The sequence below is a fragment of the Rhinatrema bivittatum genome, chromosome 1 (assembly GCF_901001135.1).
Source record: "Rhinatrema bivittatum chromosome 1, aRhiBiv1.1, whole genome shotgun sequence".
Lineage (NCBI taxonomy): Eukaryota > Metazoa > Chordata > Amphibia > Gymnophiona > Rhinatrematidae > Rhinatrema > Rhinatrema bivittatum.
In genome coordinates, this window is record NC_042615.1 from 592,208,481 (window position 1) to 592,226,984 (window position 18,504).

The following is an 18,504-nucleotide window of genomic DNA, read 5'->3' on the forward strand; positions in this document are numbered from 1 at the left end:
TGATTTTCAAAGGAGCCTCGCACGTAAATGTAACATGCTATCGTAGCAATTTTCAAAAGCCATTTACTCAAGTAAATTCACTTGCACAATTAAATCCTACGGACAATTCAATGGCAGGTATTGTAGCAATTTTCAGAAGCCCACTTACTAGAATAAAGTGCAGTCTTACTTGAGTAAATGCTTTATAAAATCAGGCCCTTTATGCCTAAATGAGGTTGGAGTTGGACAGAAAAAGGACAATGAAGAATAAGCACCTCAGTCGTGCCACGTTGAAGAGAAGCCCACGTTGAAGAGAAGCCGTTGCCTGATGGAGGAAACACATGGCAGGCCAAGCTGGCTGGACAGGAATATAAAAATTGTGCAAAGCTTCCGTAATCAAATATTTCAGTATGGAAACATTTGTGGCTAAACCTGTAAAAGGAATTTATTTATTATTTATTTATTTTTAATTTTTCTATGCCGAAGTTCCTCTAAGCATACAAATCACACTGGTTTACATTATAACAACAAAACTCGCTTAGGAGCGTTACATAGAACAATGAAGGCATATAAATATGAAATGAATTATAACTTAACATATAGTAAACTGTAACTTATCCTTATATTATAACTTAAGATATAGTAAACTGTAACTTATCCTATCGTATAAATTAACTTCTCGTAAATAGATGTCTCGGAGGAATGCTTTGGAGAGGTGGCTAAGAAACATGGTAGGAGCGAATTTCGGTAGAAAGAGAGGAGGAATTAACAGTCTGAGGTTGCAAGAATTAGGAGTCTGTGAAGGCTAGAGTCTGGAGTATGGGAAGAATAGCATTAGGAGTCGGGGAAGGCAAGGCTGAATTACTGTAATTAACAGCCAGCCCCATATTCAGGCGTATAAGTTCTGTTCTGAGCTTATGTATTTGATTAGATTGATTAACAAGTTACCTGTGCGGATTCGTGCAGCTCCTGAGCAGACACCATCAGCCGCTCTGCACAGTGCCTTTGTGCAGTATTTTTCCTGCCATGAACAAGTACACATAGAAGACTGGCAGTAGATCACCACATTTAATTGTGATGATAGATGTGTAATGTACATGAAAATAAGAATGTAGCATGACGAAAGGGCACATCACTCATCTCAGTGCAGGAAGCAGGGACTTTCTCCATGGCCATGACATCACTGTGCATTATTTACCTTGTGGTTGAAGGATTTCCCCTTAATTCTGAAGTGAGCCCATAGAGGAAAACCATTGCCTCTCTACTAACTGAACAGGTCAACTGAACAAATGTATTAGCTTTGATTTACAATATGTTCTATGTGTAAAAGAGTAATACCCCCAGAGGCCTAGAAATGTAAGTTACATTCACTACTTATGGCGGACTTACTTTCCTCAGTCTTTGACGTTATTCCAGCAAATGTATAATATTAAGTAAACCTGTTTCTTCAAAGTTTACTAAACTGGTTCTCAAAACTCATAACTACAAATGCCCTCCCAAAAATTTCACAAAGATTTTGCCCTGTCCTGTTCTTCCTATTGGCAGAAAATAGGAGTCCATCAAGACATGGGAGAATACCTTAAAGTTAGGGGGAAACAGTTCGGTGTGCGAATCATTTAAGAATCTACTGAGCCTGAAACTTTTTAAATTATCAAGTGGAATAATTTCAGAGGTAGCCCTGTAGGAAAAATGATCTCTGCATGTGAGTAATGATTGCTTGGTAAGACTGCTGCTTTCAACATTGAGCCTTCTCCTTCTGTACTGCAGAAGCTTTGACTGGTCTGGTTTTGGCTTTGTTCTTTTCCTCTTACACATTTTTAGGTTTAAAATTGTCCTGTTAATGCAATGTGTTGCCTTTTCAGTCCTGGCAAAGCTTCCAATAATGAAGGCCTCATTTCCTAGCTTTGAGCACTATTGGTAAAGCACACAGGTCAGTAATAATGGGACATTAATTGAAATACATTTTATTTTCTGAATTTGGTAGCTGATAACAGAAATGTATGCAGTAATGTTAATTTTTATGCTACAACAATTTTTTCACAAAAGGATAGTACAGGTAGCATAAAGAATTTTGTCACATTATAATATCTTCATTGCTGTTACTAGTCACTTTCCATTTGAAGCCATCCTTGAATTTCTTTAATTGCCACTCGCTTGTGTGCTTTATTAAGTGACCTGATCTACCAGTGCTAAAGCTTTGAGGCCATTATTCGGTAAGCTGGCAAGTGGACAAGTATTCTGGCTAAACTTAGCCTGATATCCTGTCCTGTGCATTCACCGGGATATACGTCTCGCTGAATATACTCGCCTGAAGTTCTCCAAGTAATTTAAAAACCTAAGCAGCTAAGTCTGAATATAACCAGTTAGGTCGTAAAGCTATCTGAGCCACGTGCGGTCGGATGACTTGCCACTTAAACTGATATATTCAAAAGATATCTGGTTAAGTAGGAGGGAACCTGAAGCAAAAAAAAAAATCTCAGGGCCTTTAGGCCTGTATCCCGAGCCCCCTTCCTCAGGAAACAAGTAATCACAATTGAACAAGCAGCACCCCATTCTTCCCCCCACCCCCACCCCTTTGCTCCCCCAAACTCACCAAATACAAAAAAATCATTGTAGGGAACAGCTCCCCCGCTCCTTCCAAATTGGTTTTTTAAAGCACGGTCCCTCTTGCCTCCTTCCCCTCCTCCTCCCTCCCAAGCCACCCACAACCTACCCCAAAACCCCATCCAGGGGCGAGGTCTTACTGTACCCACCCCCGGCACCTCTAGTGTTGCTCTGACAGCAGCGCTGATTGATAGCTTACGCTTCCCACACTGCTGGAGCTGCTGGAGGAGGGTAAGATAAGACCTCCCTCCTGGCTGGGGGTGCGGGGCTCCGAGGAGGGAAGCGGGGAAGGTGGAAGAGAGGTTGTGGGAAAGGGAAGGAAAGGGAAAGGAAGGAGGCAAGAATTATTGACCAAAAATGGGGAACTAGGTGGGAGCCGAGATGGGGGCCACTGGCTGCGGAGGTCGTTTTTACTATTTGCTGGGTTTCAGGGGGGGATGAGGGGAATAACCGGGTTCTGCCCAGCCAGTTATTATTACTTGTTTTCTCAGGTGGAGGGCTCTGGATTCGGGGTGTAAGAACCTGCAGAGTTTTTTTTGTTTTTTGTTTTTTTTTTTTACTTTGGATTCCCTGCCACTTAACCAGATATCTTTTAAACGAATCTGGTTAAGTGGAGAGTTATCCAGGCACATGCAGCCAGAGCACGGTAGGCCTGCTCTAAGGCAGACCTGAAATTATCCGGCTCAATTAGATGAATACAAATGAAAATTGGCTACGTTAGCTGGCTAACTTAGGCCCACCTCAGAATGTGCTGGGAACATGTCTTCTTTTAATCTGGCTAGATCTTAGCTGGGCGACTCATTATCTGGTTAAAATCTAGCCAAATAAATGCCCTAATATTCAAAAAGCGATCATTTAGCTGGATAAATTGGAGGTATCTGGCTAAATGGCTTTGAATATTGGCCCCTTTGTGAATTATGTGAGATAAATATCTCACAACCTTGTAGTTTACTTTGTACAGTTGTGTACAGCAGGGCTCTGTAAATAATGGTTATTGGTATCGGTATACCCAGTACGTGCGCATGCAAGTTACAGGCTATTCTCTTTTTCGACAGATCATGATGAATGCACGACCACCAATATGTGTTTAAATGGGATGTGTATAAATGAGGATGGCAGCTTCAAGTGTATTTGTAAACCAGGCTTCGTGCTGGCCTCAAATGGACGCTACTGTACTGGTATGTAACAGGATTGCGGGTTTTAGGGGAATCAGGATTGCTATGTCATCATGTGCTAATCATGTTAGAATCGCTTCACTGCTTTTCCTGTGTATTTCACAGGCTTTCCTAAAGATGGAGAGGAGAGAGAGGTGTGGGAAGTGGCAAATATGATCCTGGAAGACTTGTGTTTTTTGACTCAGGAGAAAAAACAAAAAACTTTTTAGGCAAATGGTGTGCAAAATAGGTTAAGTGGATGACAAAAGAGATTTGGCAGTTCTGTGGGAAACGCAGCAATTATATCGTAGACGACTCCCGAATTGAGAAGCAGTGACTTAGAGCAGTGATTTCCAAGAACGTCTTCAAAGGTTTCGCTTTTTAATGTGCATTCAAAAGTGACGTTCCCACCTCAATTACTTGCAGCTCTAGGATTACATGGTTTTTATGAACCGACCGCCCTCTGGACTTTCACACAGAGTTATATACTGAGGTCATTTAAAACAACATTCATTTTAAACACAGCAAAACCTTCCAGGGTTCTGCAAAAAAAGTAGACCAGAGCCAAAAAAGCAAAGCAAAACAAAAAAAAAAAAAAAATTCATGTGTCAGACACGCAGTATTGTGCTATTTTTATAGCAAAAGATTTTTTTTATTTATTTCATTGAAAGAATACAGCCCAGGAATATTATCTCTATTTTGCTGGTCCTATATGTACTTAATGTAGAACTTATTTAGGATTTTGCAAAGAAGTGTTATTTCACTCACTAGGGCAAAACAAATGCTTATCATAACTTCGAACCAATGTATATGTGACCAACCCTACAGTTCTGTCACCATTAAGACCTGGGCGAGCCTTTGTTCAGCTACAGAGAGTGCAGGTTAGTGTGAGGGGTCTTGCATGGCCATCCCCCTGTAGAGTCTATATAGCAGCTCCCTACAGAGAGCTCAGCAGGTAGTCCCTTTGGGTTTGTTGAGAATTAAGAGGCAGAGAGGAGTTTTGCTTGAGTTGTTATTTTCAGGCCCAGTCAGAGGAGCCAGGCAAACCCTGCTTGGTGGTCCTGACCAGGTTGGGAGGAGTTTCTTTTCCAGTCCACTCACTGGCTGGCTAGAATTTTCCTTCTGGCTCTATTTTTCAGGTTTTTAGATTTTAAGTGGTAGGAGCTTCACTAGACACCTAGGCCTTTCTTGGACTCTGGGCATGGGGTACCCTGTGTCTGGGATTCCCAGGGATAGGGAAGACCTGCACCTGAAGTGACGCTGAGCCGTTGTGAGGAGGAACTCTGGTGTTAAATGCTGTTGGGGAAAAGAGACTTTGATTTCAAGATCCAGGAGGAAATTTTGGCTGCCCTTCCTTCCTGTTTGAAGCAAAGAGAGCCGCTTGCTTCAAGGGGATCCCTCCCATCAGGATCCAGAAAGAAGAAATAAAGAGACCGTGCAAGAACTAAAGAGATCCTGAAGATCTGCTAACCGTGAATAAGGGAAATCAGAGATCACTGTGGACACCCTTCAGGTGTTTCACTACCCTGGGGAGAGAGAGAGAGATTCACTCTCTGTGCCATAGACTCTTTACCATTTTTATCAGAGTGGAAGGGATTTTTTTGACCAGTCTAAAGAGACCCTGCCCACCTGGGAGCTCCACTTAACCAAGCCCTGGAGAGTGGACATTCCCCTGGTCCTGAACAGATAAAGGGAAAGAGACTCTAAGAAAAGAAAACAAGATAAATCTGTGGTGCCGCACTTTGAGTTATTGCGCCATTCATCTCTGTTGTTTGAATAGTAAAGACTTTAATTTTGGACACTAACAGTGACTCCTGAGTATTTCTTTCACACTCACTGCACCCCGGGAGGTTAAATTCCTTCTCCCAAGGGAACATAAAGGAAAGGGAAATGTGTAAAAAGAACACCCCTGTCACATTTTGTACTGGAAGCAAATCTTCCCCTCCCCACCACCACAGCCTGTAAAGGATCCGGCCCTGGGAGTAAGGGAGATTGTGAAAGAGCTCGCCGGTGAGTTGATGCAGCCCCAAAGAGAAACAAATTATTTTATGGCCCCACCTGTGCAGGACAGGCACACCAGAGTAGGGCTATTTATTTATTTATTTATTTTTTGATTTTTATATACCGATGTTCCTGTAAAGTATACATATCACACCGGTTTACAAGGAAGAAACTGTTGCCTCGTTGGCGGTTTACATTGAAACACGTCATCCTAAGGGTGCTTTGTTCCATTGTCTCTGGGAGTGTTTATATCTCCAAAAATTTTGGAAATCTGTAATGCGATATCTTGTGACAATAACTGGGAAAGATGTACCGTTTTCCCTGGAATTTTATATAGTAAACTGCTTAAATGACCAGATACTGATTGGGATAATTTCGTAAGAACCTCCTTATTGGTTAAAAAATGAATTTTGGGTAACTGACTGAAGGATGTGCCTCCCTCTATTACTGAATGGCAAGCGCATACAGTGGTTACAGTTTTTATGGACTTTTGTGTGGCCAACTCTAAATCTACTAAAGCGAATGCTATTTTTCAACGGGTTTGGTCACCATTCATTACTAAATTGCCAACGCATTCGCAAGAAGCACTCAAATTGACCCGCTCGTTCCCATAAAGTGGTGGACATTATTTCTGCATGTTGGACACAGAGGAGTTTGGAATTTAACTTTACAACTATATATCTCGTTGGACTCTAAAGTTGGGGACTTGGAATGGTTGCTGGGATGTGTGAAGGGGTTGTGGGGAGAAAATACAAATTCTGTGTATTATGCACTTCCTTGTAAATATTTGATGCATCTTCATAAAGATGTTTTACCTTAACCATAAAAAAAAAAAACCACACACAAGTATAGGTAACCTCAAGTCCAGAAAAAAGGCTTATTTTCTTTCTTTTCATTCAGACTTGGTAAAAATGAATGTGGCCTGTATAACTTAACTTTATATTTAAGCATATGACCGTGCATGCCAACACGATGCACACACGGGTCTGCAGGTCAGTCTTCATCACTACAGAAACACCTAATAAAGGGTTCACCATCTGCATTTCTCTAGACAGAAGCCAGGAGTAAAACAGGAAGAAAACAGGGCAGCCCAGTGATGCAGAATCGCTGTTTACGAGCAGAGGTTATGATATCTGCAAAACTTGTTCTTATATAACCAAGTGTGGCATCGATTAGGATTGAATTAGAAGGCACTAGTCCAGGAGACTTTCAGCACATCCTAAATGACATGCACAGATTGTACTTGTCTGAGTATTGCCATTTTTTTTTTTATTAGAAACCATCAACAATGCTAATATATTTCCAATTTATAAAGTTAAAGAAGGTTACCTGATGGCTAAGGCTTTAATGATCTAATTTTGTTATGCTTGTGCATTTTATTTTTTCCTGCTAGGATGTTAATAGCAAAAGATTTAAAAAAAAAAAAAAAAGGAACGGGGTTGGGGGTGGGGGGAGGGGTCTCCAAAATGAATCTCTTTTGTACTGTGTCTAACATTGCAATGTTGCTTACATCATGCCAACCAGATTGTGAAAGGAATCCGGGCCAGCCACAAGGGATTTTCAGCCAATAGGAGCATTACCTCATGATGTGATACATGGGCCTGTTCACACCTGTCAGCAGAATTACGTTAAGAAGCCTGCAGCACTAGTGTTAAAGTCATTCAATAAAAAAAAAAAAAAAAGCATTTCCTTTTTAAGAAGACAGAGTCAAATTACTCCTTGGGGCACCCCCCTTTATTTTCTTTCCATCTAACGCTGTAAGCACTTTATCCAAAACTTAAACTTTGCATAGCAAGGGATTTGGGTAGACAAGGTCAAGATCTAGCAGTCACAGGGCAGGTGCTCATGGATTGAAGAACTAAAGAGTGGGAACAGAACTATAACACCAGCCAAAGGTTTTTTCCCATAATCGCAGAGTGGAGGAAACATCATTCCTGAATAAGGGCCAATAAATCCTACAGTCTGGTGCAGTAAAGGCCAACTACAGAAACCCAACTTCTGAATCAGGCAGAAAAACATAAATGTAGAGACTAGGAGCCTTTAAGAGGCTTGTGCAATCATTCGGTGATCAATTGGCTTGTATTCTTAACTACTACTACTACTTAACATTTCTATAACATATGCAGCACTGTACAAACATACAAAAAGACAGTCCCTGCTCAATAGAGCATACAATCTAATAACACAAACATACAGGACAAGAGACTTGGGTTATTTTCATAAAGCATGATAATGGTTAAAAAGAAAAGAAAGTTAACAAGTCTAAAAGCAGACAATCAGGCATAAGATTTAAAAGCGGTTTCAAAAAGGTGGGTCTTTAGATGGAATTTAAACATGGCAAGAGAGGGAGCATGACGCACCAGTTCAGGAAGACTATTTCAAGCACATGGTGCAGCCAGGTGGAAAGCATGGAGTCTGGAATTGGAAGTAGAAGAGAAGGGCACAGATAGGAGTGACTTATCTGATGAGCGGAGTGCACAAGGAGGGGGGGTGTAGAGAGAGAAAGAGAGGAGAGGTAGTGAGGTGCTGCAGAGTGAAGGCATTTGTAGGTGAGAAAAAGGAGCTTGAATTGTATGTGGGAGCAGATAGAGAGCCAATATGTGAGCATAGTGACTTTGGCAAAAGATAAGTCGCACAGCTGAATTGACAGATTACAGTAGAGAGAGATGGCTGCCGGGAGACTTGTGAGGAGCAGGTTGCAATAGTCTAAGCGGGAGGAGGTGAGAGATTGGATAAGGATTCTGGTAGCGTGTTCAAAAAGGAAAGAACAGATTTTGGCAATGTTATACAGAAAGAAATGACACGTTTTAGCATCGTTATGCGTAGAGAAGGAGAGAGAGGAGTTGAAGAGGACTCCAAGGTTATGGCGGATGGGATTGGGATGAAGACCATGTTATCTATAAAAACAGAGAAAGGAGGAAGAGGGGAGGTGGGCTTGGGGGAAAAGATAAGGAGCGCCGTCTTGGCTATGTTGAGTTTAAGATGGCAGTGGGACATCCAGGCAGCAATGTCAGACAAACAGGCCAAGATCCAGGATTGGATTTCTGGTGAAAGGTAGATCTGGGAGTCATCAACATAAAAATGGTATTGAAAGCCATGAGAGGAAATCAGAGCACCAAGGGAATTAGTATATAGTGAGAAGAGAATATATGGAGCACCTCCATCCCTCCATCTTTGTCTACTCTCTCCTCACACACTAAAACCACAAGTGCATAAATATACCTGAAAATGTATACAAAAGTATACATACATTCAACTAATATTTGAAGTTCTTATATAATTATCAGAGCGGAGATATCTATTTTTTTCCCTCCTATGTAAGTAAATTAAAATATTGACCATTGAAAGACATCTCCAATAAAGAAATGTATTTAAATTCTCTTTCGTTATTAAAGTGGGTTGAAATAAGAAATATTGGACTTTTAGGTATTTTTCTTCCCTTGTTTACTCATTGCTCCACTTATATTTTGCAAAAGACTTTAGAGTAATTGGTCTAAATATCTTTTTCGATCATTTTTCCTTGGTAGTTGATATTAATATATTTTCCTCTGGCTCTGTTTGATACTCTATCACTATGAATGTTTGGTTTTTTTTACAGTTTGACTTAATAAAATCAGGTTTCAGAACCTCCTCACATTTGGCCTCCAGTCTACTTAAGTCAGTCACTGAGTGAAGCTCCCAGTAACCGAGCTAAAGCTATCCCCTTCACTTCTTCCTTTTCTTTCAGATATTGACGAGTGCCACACACCAGGAATCTGCATGAATGGCCACTGCATCAATACTGAAGGATCATTTCGGTGTGATTGTCCTCCAGGCTTGGCTGTTGGAGTAGATGGTCGTGTTTGTGTAGGCAAGTCAGATATTTTGCAAATTCACAAGCATCCACTATTTTAATAGTAACAAAAAATGGCATAAAACAGGAGAATCCTAGCATTTCTATGGTAATTATGTCATGTTCAATAGAACTCAATTCATGAAATCAGAGTTTTTTTCTGATTGCTGACTGTAAATTCCCTGCCACTGCACTTCTGTTTTTATCAACTCTGTTACAAAAATTGTAAAAACACAGATTCCTCTGAAAACACTGAGGGGTAGATTTTCAAAGGGGTACGCGCGTAAGATACGCGCGTACCCCCCGAAAACCTACCCTAAACCCCCCCTGCGCGCGCCAAGCCTATTTTGCATAGGCTCGGCGGCGCGCGCAAGCCCCGGGACGCGCATAAGTCCCGGGGCTTGCATGGAGGGGCGTGTCGGGGGCGTGCTGGGAGTGATGCAGCGTTTCGGGGGCGTGTCACGAGTGACACAGAGTTTCGGGGGCGGCGCCGCGGGCGTGGTTTCGGCCCGGGGGCGTTCTGGGGGCATGGCCACGGCCTCCGGACCAGCCCCCGGACCGGAACATGGAGCGCGGCAGCTGGCCCGGCGCACGCAAAGTTGCGCCTGCTTCCAGCAGGTGTAACTTTGCCGACAAAGGTAGGGGGGGTTTAGATAGGGCCGGGGGGGTGGGTTAGGTAGGGGAAGGGAAGGGAAGGTGCGGGGGGGGGGGGGGGTGGAAGGAAAGTTCCCTCCGAGGCCGCTCCGATTTCGGAGCGGCCTCGGAGGGAACGGAGGCAGGCTGCGCGGCTCGGCGCGCTCAGGCTGCCGATTTTGGGCAGCCTTGCGTGCGCCGACCCCCGGATTTTAATGGATACGCGCGGCTACGCGCGTATCTATTGAAATCTCACGTACTCTTGTTCGCGCCTAGTGCGCAAACAAAAGTACGCGTGTGCGCAGATTTATAAAATCTGCCCCTAAGACAGTAACTTTTAAACAGGCGCGCAGGCGCACATGTGTATGCATTCATCGGCCCGCATCCAGGGACGTGGCCATTTTATAACATAAGCGCATCTATGCGTGCATGTTATAAAATAGCCTGACAGTGCATACATGTGCGTACAACACGCAAATCCCGCTTCTACCATGTAAGTGGGGGAATTGCACGCTGACGTCATTGCCCGTTTTCCCAGTTCATTTCCAGTTCGCCTAGTTAAGGGCTAGGACTTCCAAAACCCTCTAGTTTAATAGCTCTGCTTCCCTCCTGTTAGCTCCAACCCTTAACACCCCACGGATCTGTTTAGCTTTTTTGTTTTATGACGTGCACATCATCCAAAGCAGAAGTAAAGTTCTGTGGTAGGGGAGCCTTACGCATGCCTGTGCGTGTTAAGTATTTGCGAGCAAAATGGAAGTTGAACTCCAGGAATGCCCAGACCACTCCCACACCCCGCCCCTTTTTCGGAACTTTCATTTGTGCACAGAACGAGAGATCCGCACGTAAGCGGGCGCCTTTTAAAATCTGCTCAGTGTGTGCCGGCCTGATATAGTTATGGTGCACGCCCGGTTTTTAAAATTCACCTTTAAGAATTACCCGGGTACTAGGTAAATTTAAAATAAATTTTCATTTGCAGTTGCAATATTTATTTACAGCTGTTATAGTACCTTGAAAATACAAAACTGTGCTGCTGTTGAGGATGGTGAGGAGAAAAGCTGGCATGGTGTGTAGAAGTTGAGTATGTCAACGAGAAATGTGTTGAGGATGCCAGTTCTCTAGATTTGAATCTCTGGTGGAGAGTATAGTTTTGTACGGCACAATCGCTGATTTTTCGGGGTTGCTTCTTACCTATTCTAGGATTCTAAATGCCATGGTGGAAAAGTAGGACCAAAATCTGTGTTTAATATTCTGCAAGAACCCATTTATAACTTCTGAAAGTACAGTCATTTTAAGTAAAGCAAGCTGTTTTCCCGCTTTCCTTTATAAAAACAAACAAACCCCAAATATATATTACCATTATCTTAATTTCCTAAAATCAGATATTCGTGCACACATGCATGCCAGATTTTAATATCCGCGCTCACATGTGAAGGCGGCCCGTGGCTTGCGCTCGCAGTGGGGAATGTTCAAATTACATGCGGCGACGAGATTGGCCTTTTTTCCAGTTCCCTAACCCCTACCTAGCCTTCCTCCCTTTTTCCCTCTCGACCCCTAACCCCTACCTACCTACCCAATTTTTTTTTATTCTGTAACTTACCTGCTCTGATGAGCAGAAATAAATTACATTTGCTGGCCTGCTGCCAGCATGCGCTTTCCCGGGACAACATTGAATGGTGCTATCCCAGCCCGCTCCCCGCCTCGCCCCTCCCTGCCCAGGCTCCACCCCTCTCCAGTCCGCCCCTTTGGAGAGGCCTGGCACTTCGGCACGTAACAGGGGTTATGTTTGTGGCCAGGACCTTCTGAAAATGCGTGCGGTGCGCTCATGGCCCAGCCATACACATCACCCCTGTTATTTATGCACATGGCCCTTTTAAAATGGGGCAGTTAGAGAATAGCCACTGCTATTACTGGCATTAGTAGCATGGGATCTTCTTAGTGTTTGGGTAATTGCCAAGTACTTGTAGCCTGGATTGGCCACTGTTGGAAACAGGATGCTGGGCTTGATGGACCCTTGGGCTGACCCAGTATGGCAATTTCTTATGTTCTTATGGGTGTCTTTTAAAATAGCATCTTAACACGTGTAAGTGTTGGCCATGCCCCATAAAAAACCTAGTCCACCCCTTTTTTATGCACAAATATGTGCATGTGAAAGTGAAAATACTTGCATATTTTTTACTCTTTTTAAATATGAAATTCATGAGTAGAGGCAACTTATGCATGTGTATGCAAATTTTTATGCCTGTAATTTTTTGAAAATTCACCCCTTCGATTATAAAGAAAAAAGCCCAGTGTTTTGCTTTCACTTTAGAATCCTCCTATTTCTTGTACTTCTCATGTCATTTATCATTTTGACACCATGTAAACATCATGGCCTCCACTTAGTGCCTGACTTCAGATGAATGTTTATAAAGGTTTTATTTTGACTCGGCTGCTGGGTATCATAAGCTAGTTCTGGGTGTCATTGGCTAGTTCTGGGTATCATAGGTCAGTTCTGGTTTTCTTTTCATAGGCTAGTTCTCGGTTTCACAGGTTAGTTCTTGGTATCATAGGTTAGTGCTGGGCATCATAAGCTAGTTTGGGGAATCATAGGCTAGTTCTAGATATTATAGGCTAGTTTGGGGTATCATAGGCTAGTTCTGGGTATCATAGGCCAGCTCTGGGTATTATAGCTAGTTTTGGGTGTCATAGGCTAGTTCTGGATATTATAGGCTAGTTCGGGGTATCATAAGCTAATTCTAGATATTATAGACTAGTTTTGGGTATCAGGCTAGTTCTGGGTATTATAGGCTAGTTCGGGGTATCATAGGCTAGTTCTGGATATTATAGACTAGTTCAGGGTATCATAAGCTAGTTCTAGATATTATAGGCTAATTTGGGATATCATAGGCTAGTTCTGGATATTATAGGCTAGTTTGGGGTATCATAGGCTAGTTCTGGGTATCATAGGCTAGTTCTGGGTATTATAGGCTAGTTTGGGGTATCATAGGCTTGTTCTGGGTATCATAGGCTAGTTCTAGGTATCATAGGCTAGTTTTGGGTATCATAGGCTAGTTTTGGGTATCATAGGCTAGTTCAGGGTATCATAAGCTAGTTCTAGATATTATAGGCTAGTTTTGGGTATCATAGGCTAGTTCTGGGTATCATAGGCTAGTTTTGCAATGGTGTTTGGAAACAAATGGTTATTCTTTGCCTTTGTTTCTCCCCCATCTTTCCTTTTGTCACAATTTTCAGATACCCACATGCGCAGTACATGCTATGGTGGAATCAAAAAGGGAGTGTGCGTTCGTCCTTTCCCAGGGGCTGTGACGAAGTCCGAATGTTGTTGTGCCAATCCAGATTATGGCTTTGGAGAGCCTTGCCTGCCCTGTCCTGGTAAAACCTCAGGTAGTGTCCATTGGTTTTCTTATTTCACAACTAAGAGAGCCTGTTACAGTCCCAGCTGTGTCAAATGCAGGGTTGTGGTGGTAGTAAGCTTAGCAAAGCACTTTAGTATACCCTTAGGTAGACCTGCTTTATGTAGGGATTACTAGCAGCTAGTTCAGGCTTTTATTCTGATGTAATATAGTCTGTCCTCAGAGTAAGGTAAAATTTGATGAAATGATGCCATCGTAAAAATAATCACCTTCAGACAGACTTTTGCAGTAAGAGAACATTTGAGTGGATGCTCATGATAATTTTTGAAAACATTTAGGAATAGGATCACTTTGTTTCCATTTGTCTCCCCATCCAAGCAGTTCTTCACCTTTATTATCTGTTCAATTTAGCAACTGATGGAGTGGCCTTTGATGGCTTTGCATGTGTACATTTAGTAAAGCAAAAAACATTTTAAAAGGCACTTGTGTATTTACGCATGTGGTTATTTTATTAACTTCTAAAATATATTTCTTCTAAAATTAAAAGGTGTCCATTACATGGGAGATACGCAATTCATCCTTATTATTTTCTAAAGTCTCTCTTTTCTTACATGGCAGCCGAATTCCAGGGCCTTTGTAGTGGTGGAATAGGTATCACAGTTGATGGAAGAGGTAATATTATTTTGTTTTTCTTTATTGCATGCTTCAGTTTCTAATAATCACAAAGTGGTTCATGATAAATCGCATTTCCACTTTTTCTCAGATCTAAATGTGACTGCACACAGTGTGCTGTTAGTCTATCTACAAACTTCTCAATGGCCAAATGTGTCATTGGGCCAATGCAATTCTTAAATTTTACCGGCCTACCAGACTGCTGCGCTCCTCACAGCAGGCCTGTTGGAAATCCCATCTCCAAAATTGGCCAGGCTTCACTTTACTTGTGAGTGCGCCTTTTCTATTACAGCACCAACTCTTTGGAACTCTTTTCCTATAGATACCAAGCAATGCAATTCACTTAATAAGTTCATAAAACAGATTAAGATGTTTTTATTTAATTTGGCCTATAATTAATTTTGTGCTTTTCTTTGCTTATTTATTTTAATATGTTCACTATTCATGTTAAACTTTTAACAGTCAGCTTTTCGTAAGGTTATTTTAGCTTATTTATTTTGATTGCTTTGTTATGTTTTATCAGTTTTATATTGTCTCATGTTTATTTGTTTCACTATATTATGAATATAAACTTGTTCACTGCCTAGACCTGACAGTGGGGGTCATGTTCTAAGGCTTATCATGTGCGATAAGCCACTATCGCACGCAAAAAGTCCCTTTTCGCATGCGAAAGCATGCTGGGGCGGAGTCGGGGCAACGAGGGGAGGAGTTGGGGCGGCAAGGAGGCGGACTACACGGTGTCTTCGCTGGTGGCGATAAGGTAAGGAACGTTATCGTTGCCAGTAGCGTGCCCAATAGCGCCACCTTTCACGGTGGCACTATTGGGTGCGAAAGCCAGCAGCGAAAACACCACAGTGGTGCGAAGGCGGCCGGCTTTCTCAGGCCTGCCCGCCCCCCGTTTTCACTGGATTCACCATTCTGCGATAGAATGGTGAATCCTGGCCAGTGTTAGGCGGTTTAGAAATTCAAATAAGTGTAAATGTAAATGAAATGTGTCTTAGCCAAAATATTACTTCAGTGGTATTTGTAGAACATCAGACAGTAGAACGGAGGTAAATATCACTTATGTGACATTCACAAAAATATTGTCCCTTTTGCTTGCCAAATAGTATGGGACAGAATAAATCAGTAAATCAAAAACAAATGTAAATTGCTTTGTAGAATGGGTCAGAGATCTGACACTAGTAGAGTTTGAGTATGTTTTTGCAGTGAGAGCAAATGAGATTCAGGTTTTACCATTTCTGCATACCATATCACATCCAAAATAAAGGAAGAACATTGACAGTGGCTGCTGACTTGGCCTCCTGACCAAGATGCAGTAATCTATAATGGTAACTGCAAAACAGTAGCAAGAGGAAAAAAAATAGCACGATGGATGGTTGTATCTTCATACTCTGCTGACAACTCTGGGCCCGGTATTTAATTTACAGTAAAACTCTCAGGCATTTTTTATTCTCCCTCAAAAGGAATTTCTTTCCCATGCCCCATACCCCTGCAAATCTGAATATTAAATCATATTTAAAACATCACAATTCCATAAAGCAAAGAAATGCATGCTGGTAACATCAGCATTAATTCCCTTCCCCTCTAGGAGCTGTGAGCTCTGCTTGTGCAGCTTGTGAGCTCTGCTTGTGCAGCTTGTGAGCTCTGCTTGTGCAGCGTTAATTCCCTTCCCCTCTAGGAGCTGTGAGCTCTGCTTGTGCTTATGCAGTCTGGCTACTGGAGGGTATATGCAGAAGCCTAAGCCATGAATCAAACTCAGGTCCAGCACATACACTCAGCCAGTATGCTAACCCTGATAACTTTTTATTATCGCAATACTGATGTAGTTTACTTTTCAAAGCCCTCCTTGGTGCAGTGCGATGTGCAGACTTGCTTTCTGTTTTCGCTCTTCCCATGTGCAACACGGGTCTGTAATGGCTTGTGACTTTTCACATTAGAATTGTGCAGTACAAAGATGCATTTTAACAGTGTAACCCTTCCTTCCTGGTTTAATATAGATATTAATGAGTGTGCCCTGGATCCTGAGATTTGCTCTAATGGTATTTGTGAAAACCTTCGTGGAAGCTACCGTTGTAACTGTAACATTGGATATGAATCGGACACCTCTGGAAGGAACTGTGTTGGTAAGTAAATGTAGTTGGATCTGCGTAATCTACGGATTGTGATCAACGGCAAGTGAACAGGTCTATTCTGATGCCGAAACAAACATCTTTAAGTCATCAGATTAGTGTATATTAGGGCCTGATTTACTATGCGTTTTTCCCCTTTCTGTGTCAAAAGGGAAAAAGCTTAGTAAATAAGTCCCTTAATTTGTTTCCATCATTAGTACTTCACCACAATTAAGTAGTGTCTCACAGCATTGTAGTCATAAATAACTCATTTTTAAATGTATTTTTATGGATTTGTCTAGTCACATTTATACCAACAGTCTCTCCTAAGCAGAAGTGTTGTACGCTTGTATTTGCCATTAATATTGTTCGAGCCAGTCTCCATTGATGTTAATAAATAAATGTGCATTTGGAAAAAAAGATCTCAATATGAGAGTTACAGCCCCTAAAATGCAGTATGAGATGTCTGAGGAATTTAAGTGGACAAAACTGCTAGATTGCATTTGTTTTGGACCTCCAGTTATAGTTGGACCAGTTATAGTTGGACCTCCAGTTATAGTTAAGCATTATGTTTAAAAGTGTTCAGAATGACAGCTCAGAATTTATTTATTTAATTTATATGTATTGCACACTTTTTTGATTGTACATTCAAAAATTATCTTGAAAGGAAAAATTTACAATGACATTAATACAAAAACAATAACCTCACACTAATATTTAGTTAAGAAAAACAAACAGTTATAATGTCATAATATGCCCAAGTCCTCTATCTAGGGAGGACCCGACCCCAAAAGACGACACTTTTGTTTAAGGAAATATCCCAAAAAGAAGGCTAGGTAAAGTGGTCACATTACAGAAAGAATATCCACCCCTTACAAGGTTATACAGTTTCCGATACAGATACATCATCTGGAAGAAACGTTCTATCAGCAATTAATGAGGCATTTACATGGGAATTTTAGGAAGAATAAAGCCTCTATCTGCAATGCATTTCATTTCATTTGTAAGAACTGCTTCCTCCTGGCTTGGGTGTCTTTAGCCAGATCTGGAAACACTTGCACTTTCAAATTCAGAAATAGCTCCTTTCGGTTCCTAAAATGCATTCTCAATATCCAGACTCTATCCGAGTCTTGCAAAAAAGAAACAATTAAAGTTGCAGGCTGTGCTTCAACTAATTCCGATGATTCCAAAATTTCTGATATATTCAGAGGTGACAGTATCTGCATGTCCTGGCCCTCCCTTGCTTCCTTCTTCATAGATGGGAAATAAAAAAACTTTAGTTATCGGGGGTTACATTGATTGAGGTAATTTTAAGACCTCCAAAGCATACCTAGTCCACATATCCTTTGCTGCAATCATTGAAATTTTAGGGAAATTTATTAATCTTAAATTTCTCCCTCTCATTTGATTATCAAGATTTTCAGTCTTCCTGAGTATGGTTATCTTTCATTAAGGACTGGTGCTGGTCATTTAAATTACCAATATTTGATTTTAAAGAGACCATGACTTTTTAAAAGACTTTTTAAAAAGAGAGCACTTTTTAAATTTTCTTCTTGTAACCTGCTCAGAATTTAAAGCATCATCATCCAGCTAGGTGAAAGTACCTCCCCATTAAAATCAAAAGGATTATGGGTGAATTTAGCTTGTGGCAGTGCCATTGTATGCTAGCAGCCATAGAGAGTCAGATCAAGGAAAATTTGTGCTCTGCTGCTTGCATAAAATGGGGTCTCCCGGTAGTAATAATAATAGGCCCTTTCAGATAAATTTAGCTTGCAATTTGCTTTGGTTTAAAACTTATTTTTCAGAGGGAGGAGCTGCATGACCCATTTTGAATTCGGAGCACAGCATTCTCTCTAATATTGTCAGGCCCAGCTGCTCTTCAGCCTAGTCCTGCTTGATTCTGCTCCCTGCCTGTTTCTGTGTTTTGATTCTTTGCCTTCATCTTGTTCCCCCCAACCTGACTCTCTAATTTTTTTACCTTAATCTGGCTGTCAGCTATGTCCCTGCCTACCGATTCTGTTTGACTAAAATCTTGGACTAGCCTTAAGCTAGTGACCTAGTTTGTTTGACTACTCAGCTGGAAAACGATGTTTACTATAGTACTTTGGCTGGCCTTGTCCTAATCAAGGCCTAAAATACTGAGTAGATAACTTGTGTCAACACTA

At 41.6% G+C, this 18,504-nt stretch overlaps 1 protein-coding gene across 1 annotated transcript in view; it reads left to right on the plus strand.

Annotated features, from left to right (window-relative positions):
- FBN2 (fibrillin 2) overlaps nt 1-18,504 on the plus strand; it is a 596,571-nt gene that overhangs the window by 297,028 nt on the left and 281,039 nt on the right. Inside the window, exons 14-18 of the mRNA XM_029619106.1 lie at nt 3,639-3,761; nt 9,466-9,588; nt 13,435-13,587; nt 14,175-14,228; nt 16,229-16,354. Coding sequence (XP_029474966.1) covers nt 3,639-3,761; nt 9,466-9,588; nt 13,435-13,587; nt 14,175-14,228; nt 16,229-16,354 — 579 coding nt within the window. The remainder of the gene's footprint in view (nt 1-3,638; nt 3,762-9,465; nt 9,589-13,434; nt 13,588-14,174; nt 14,229-16,228; nt 16,355-18,504) is intronic.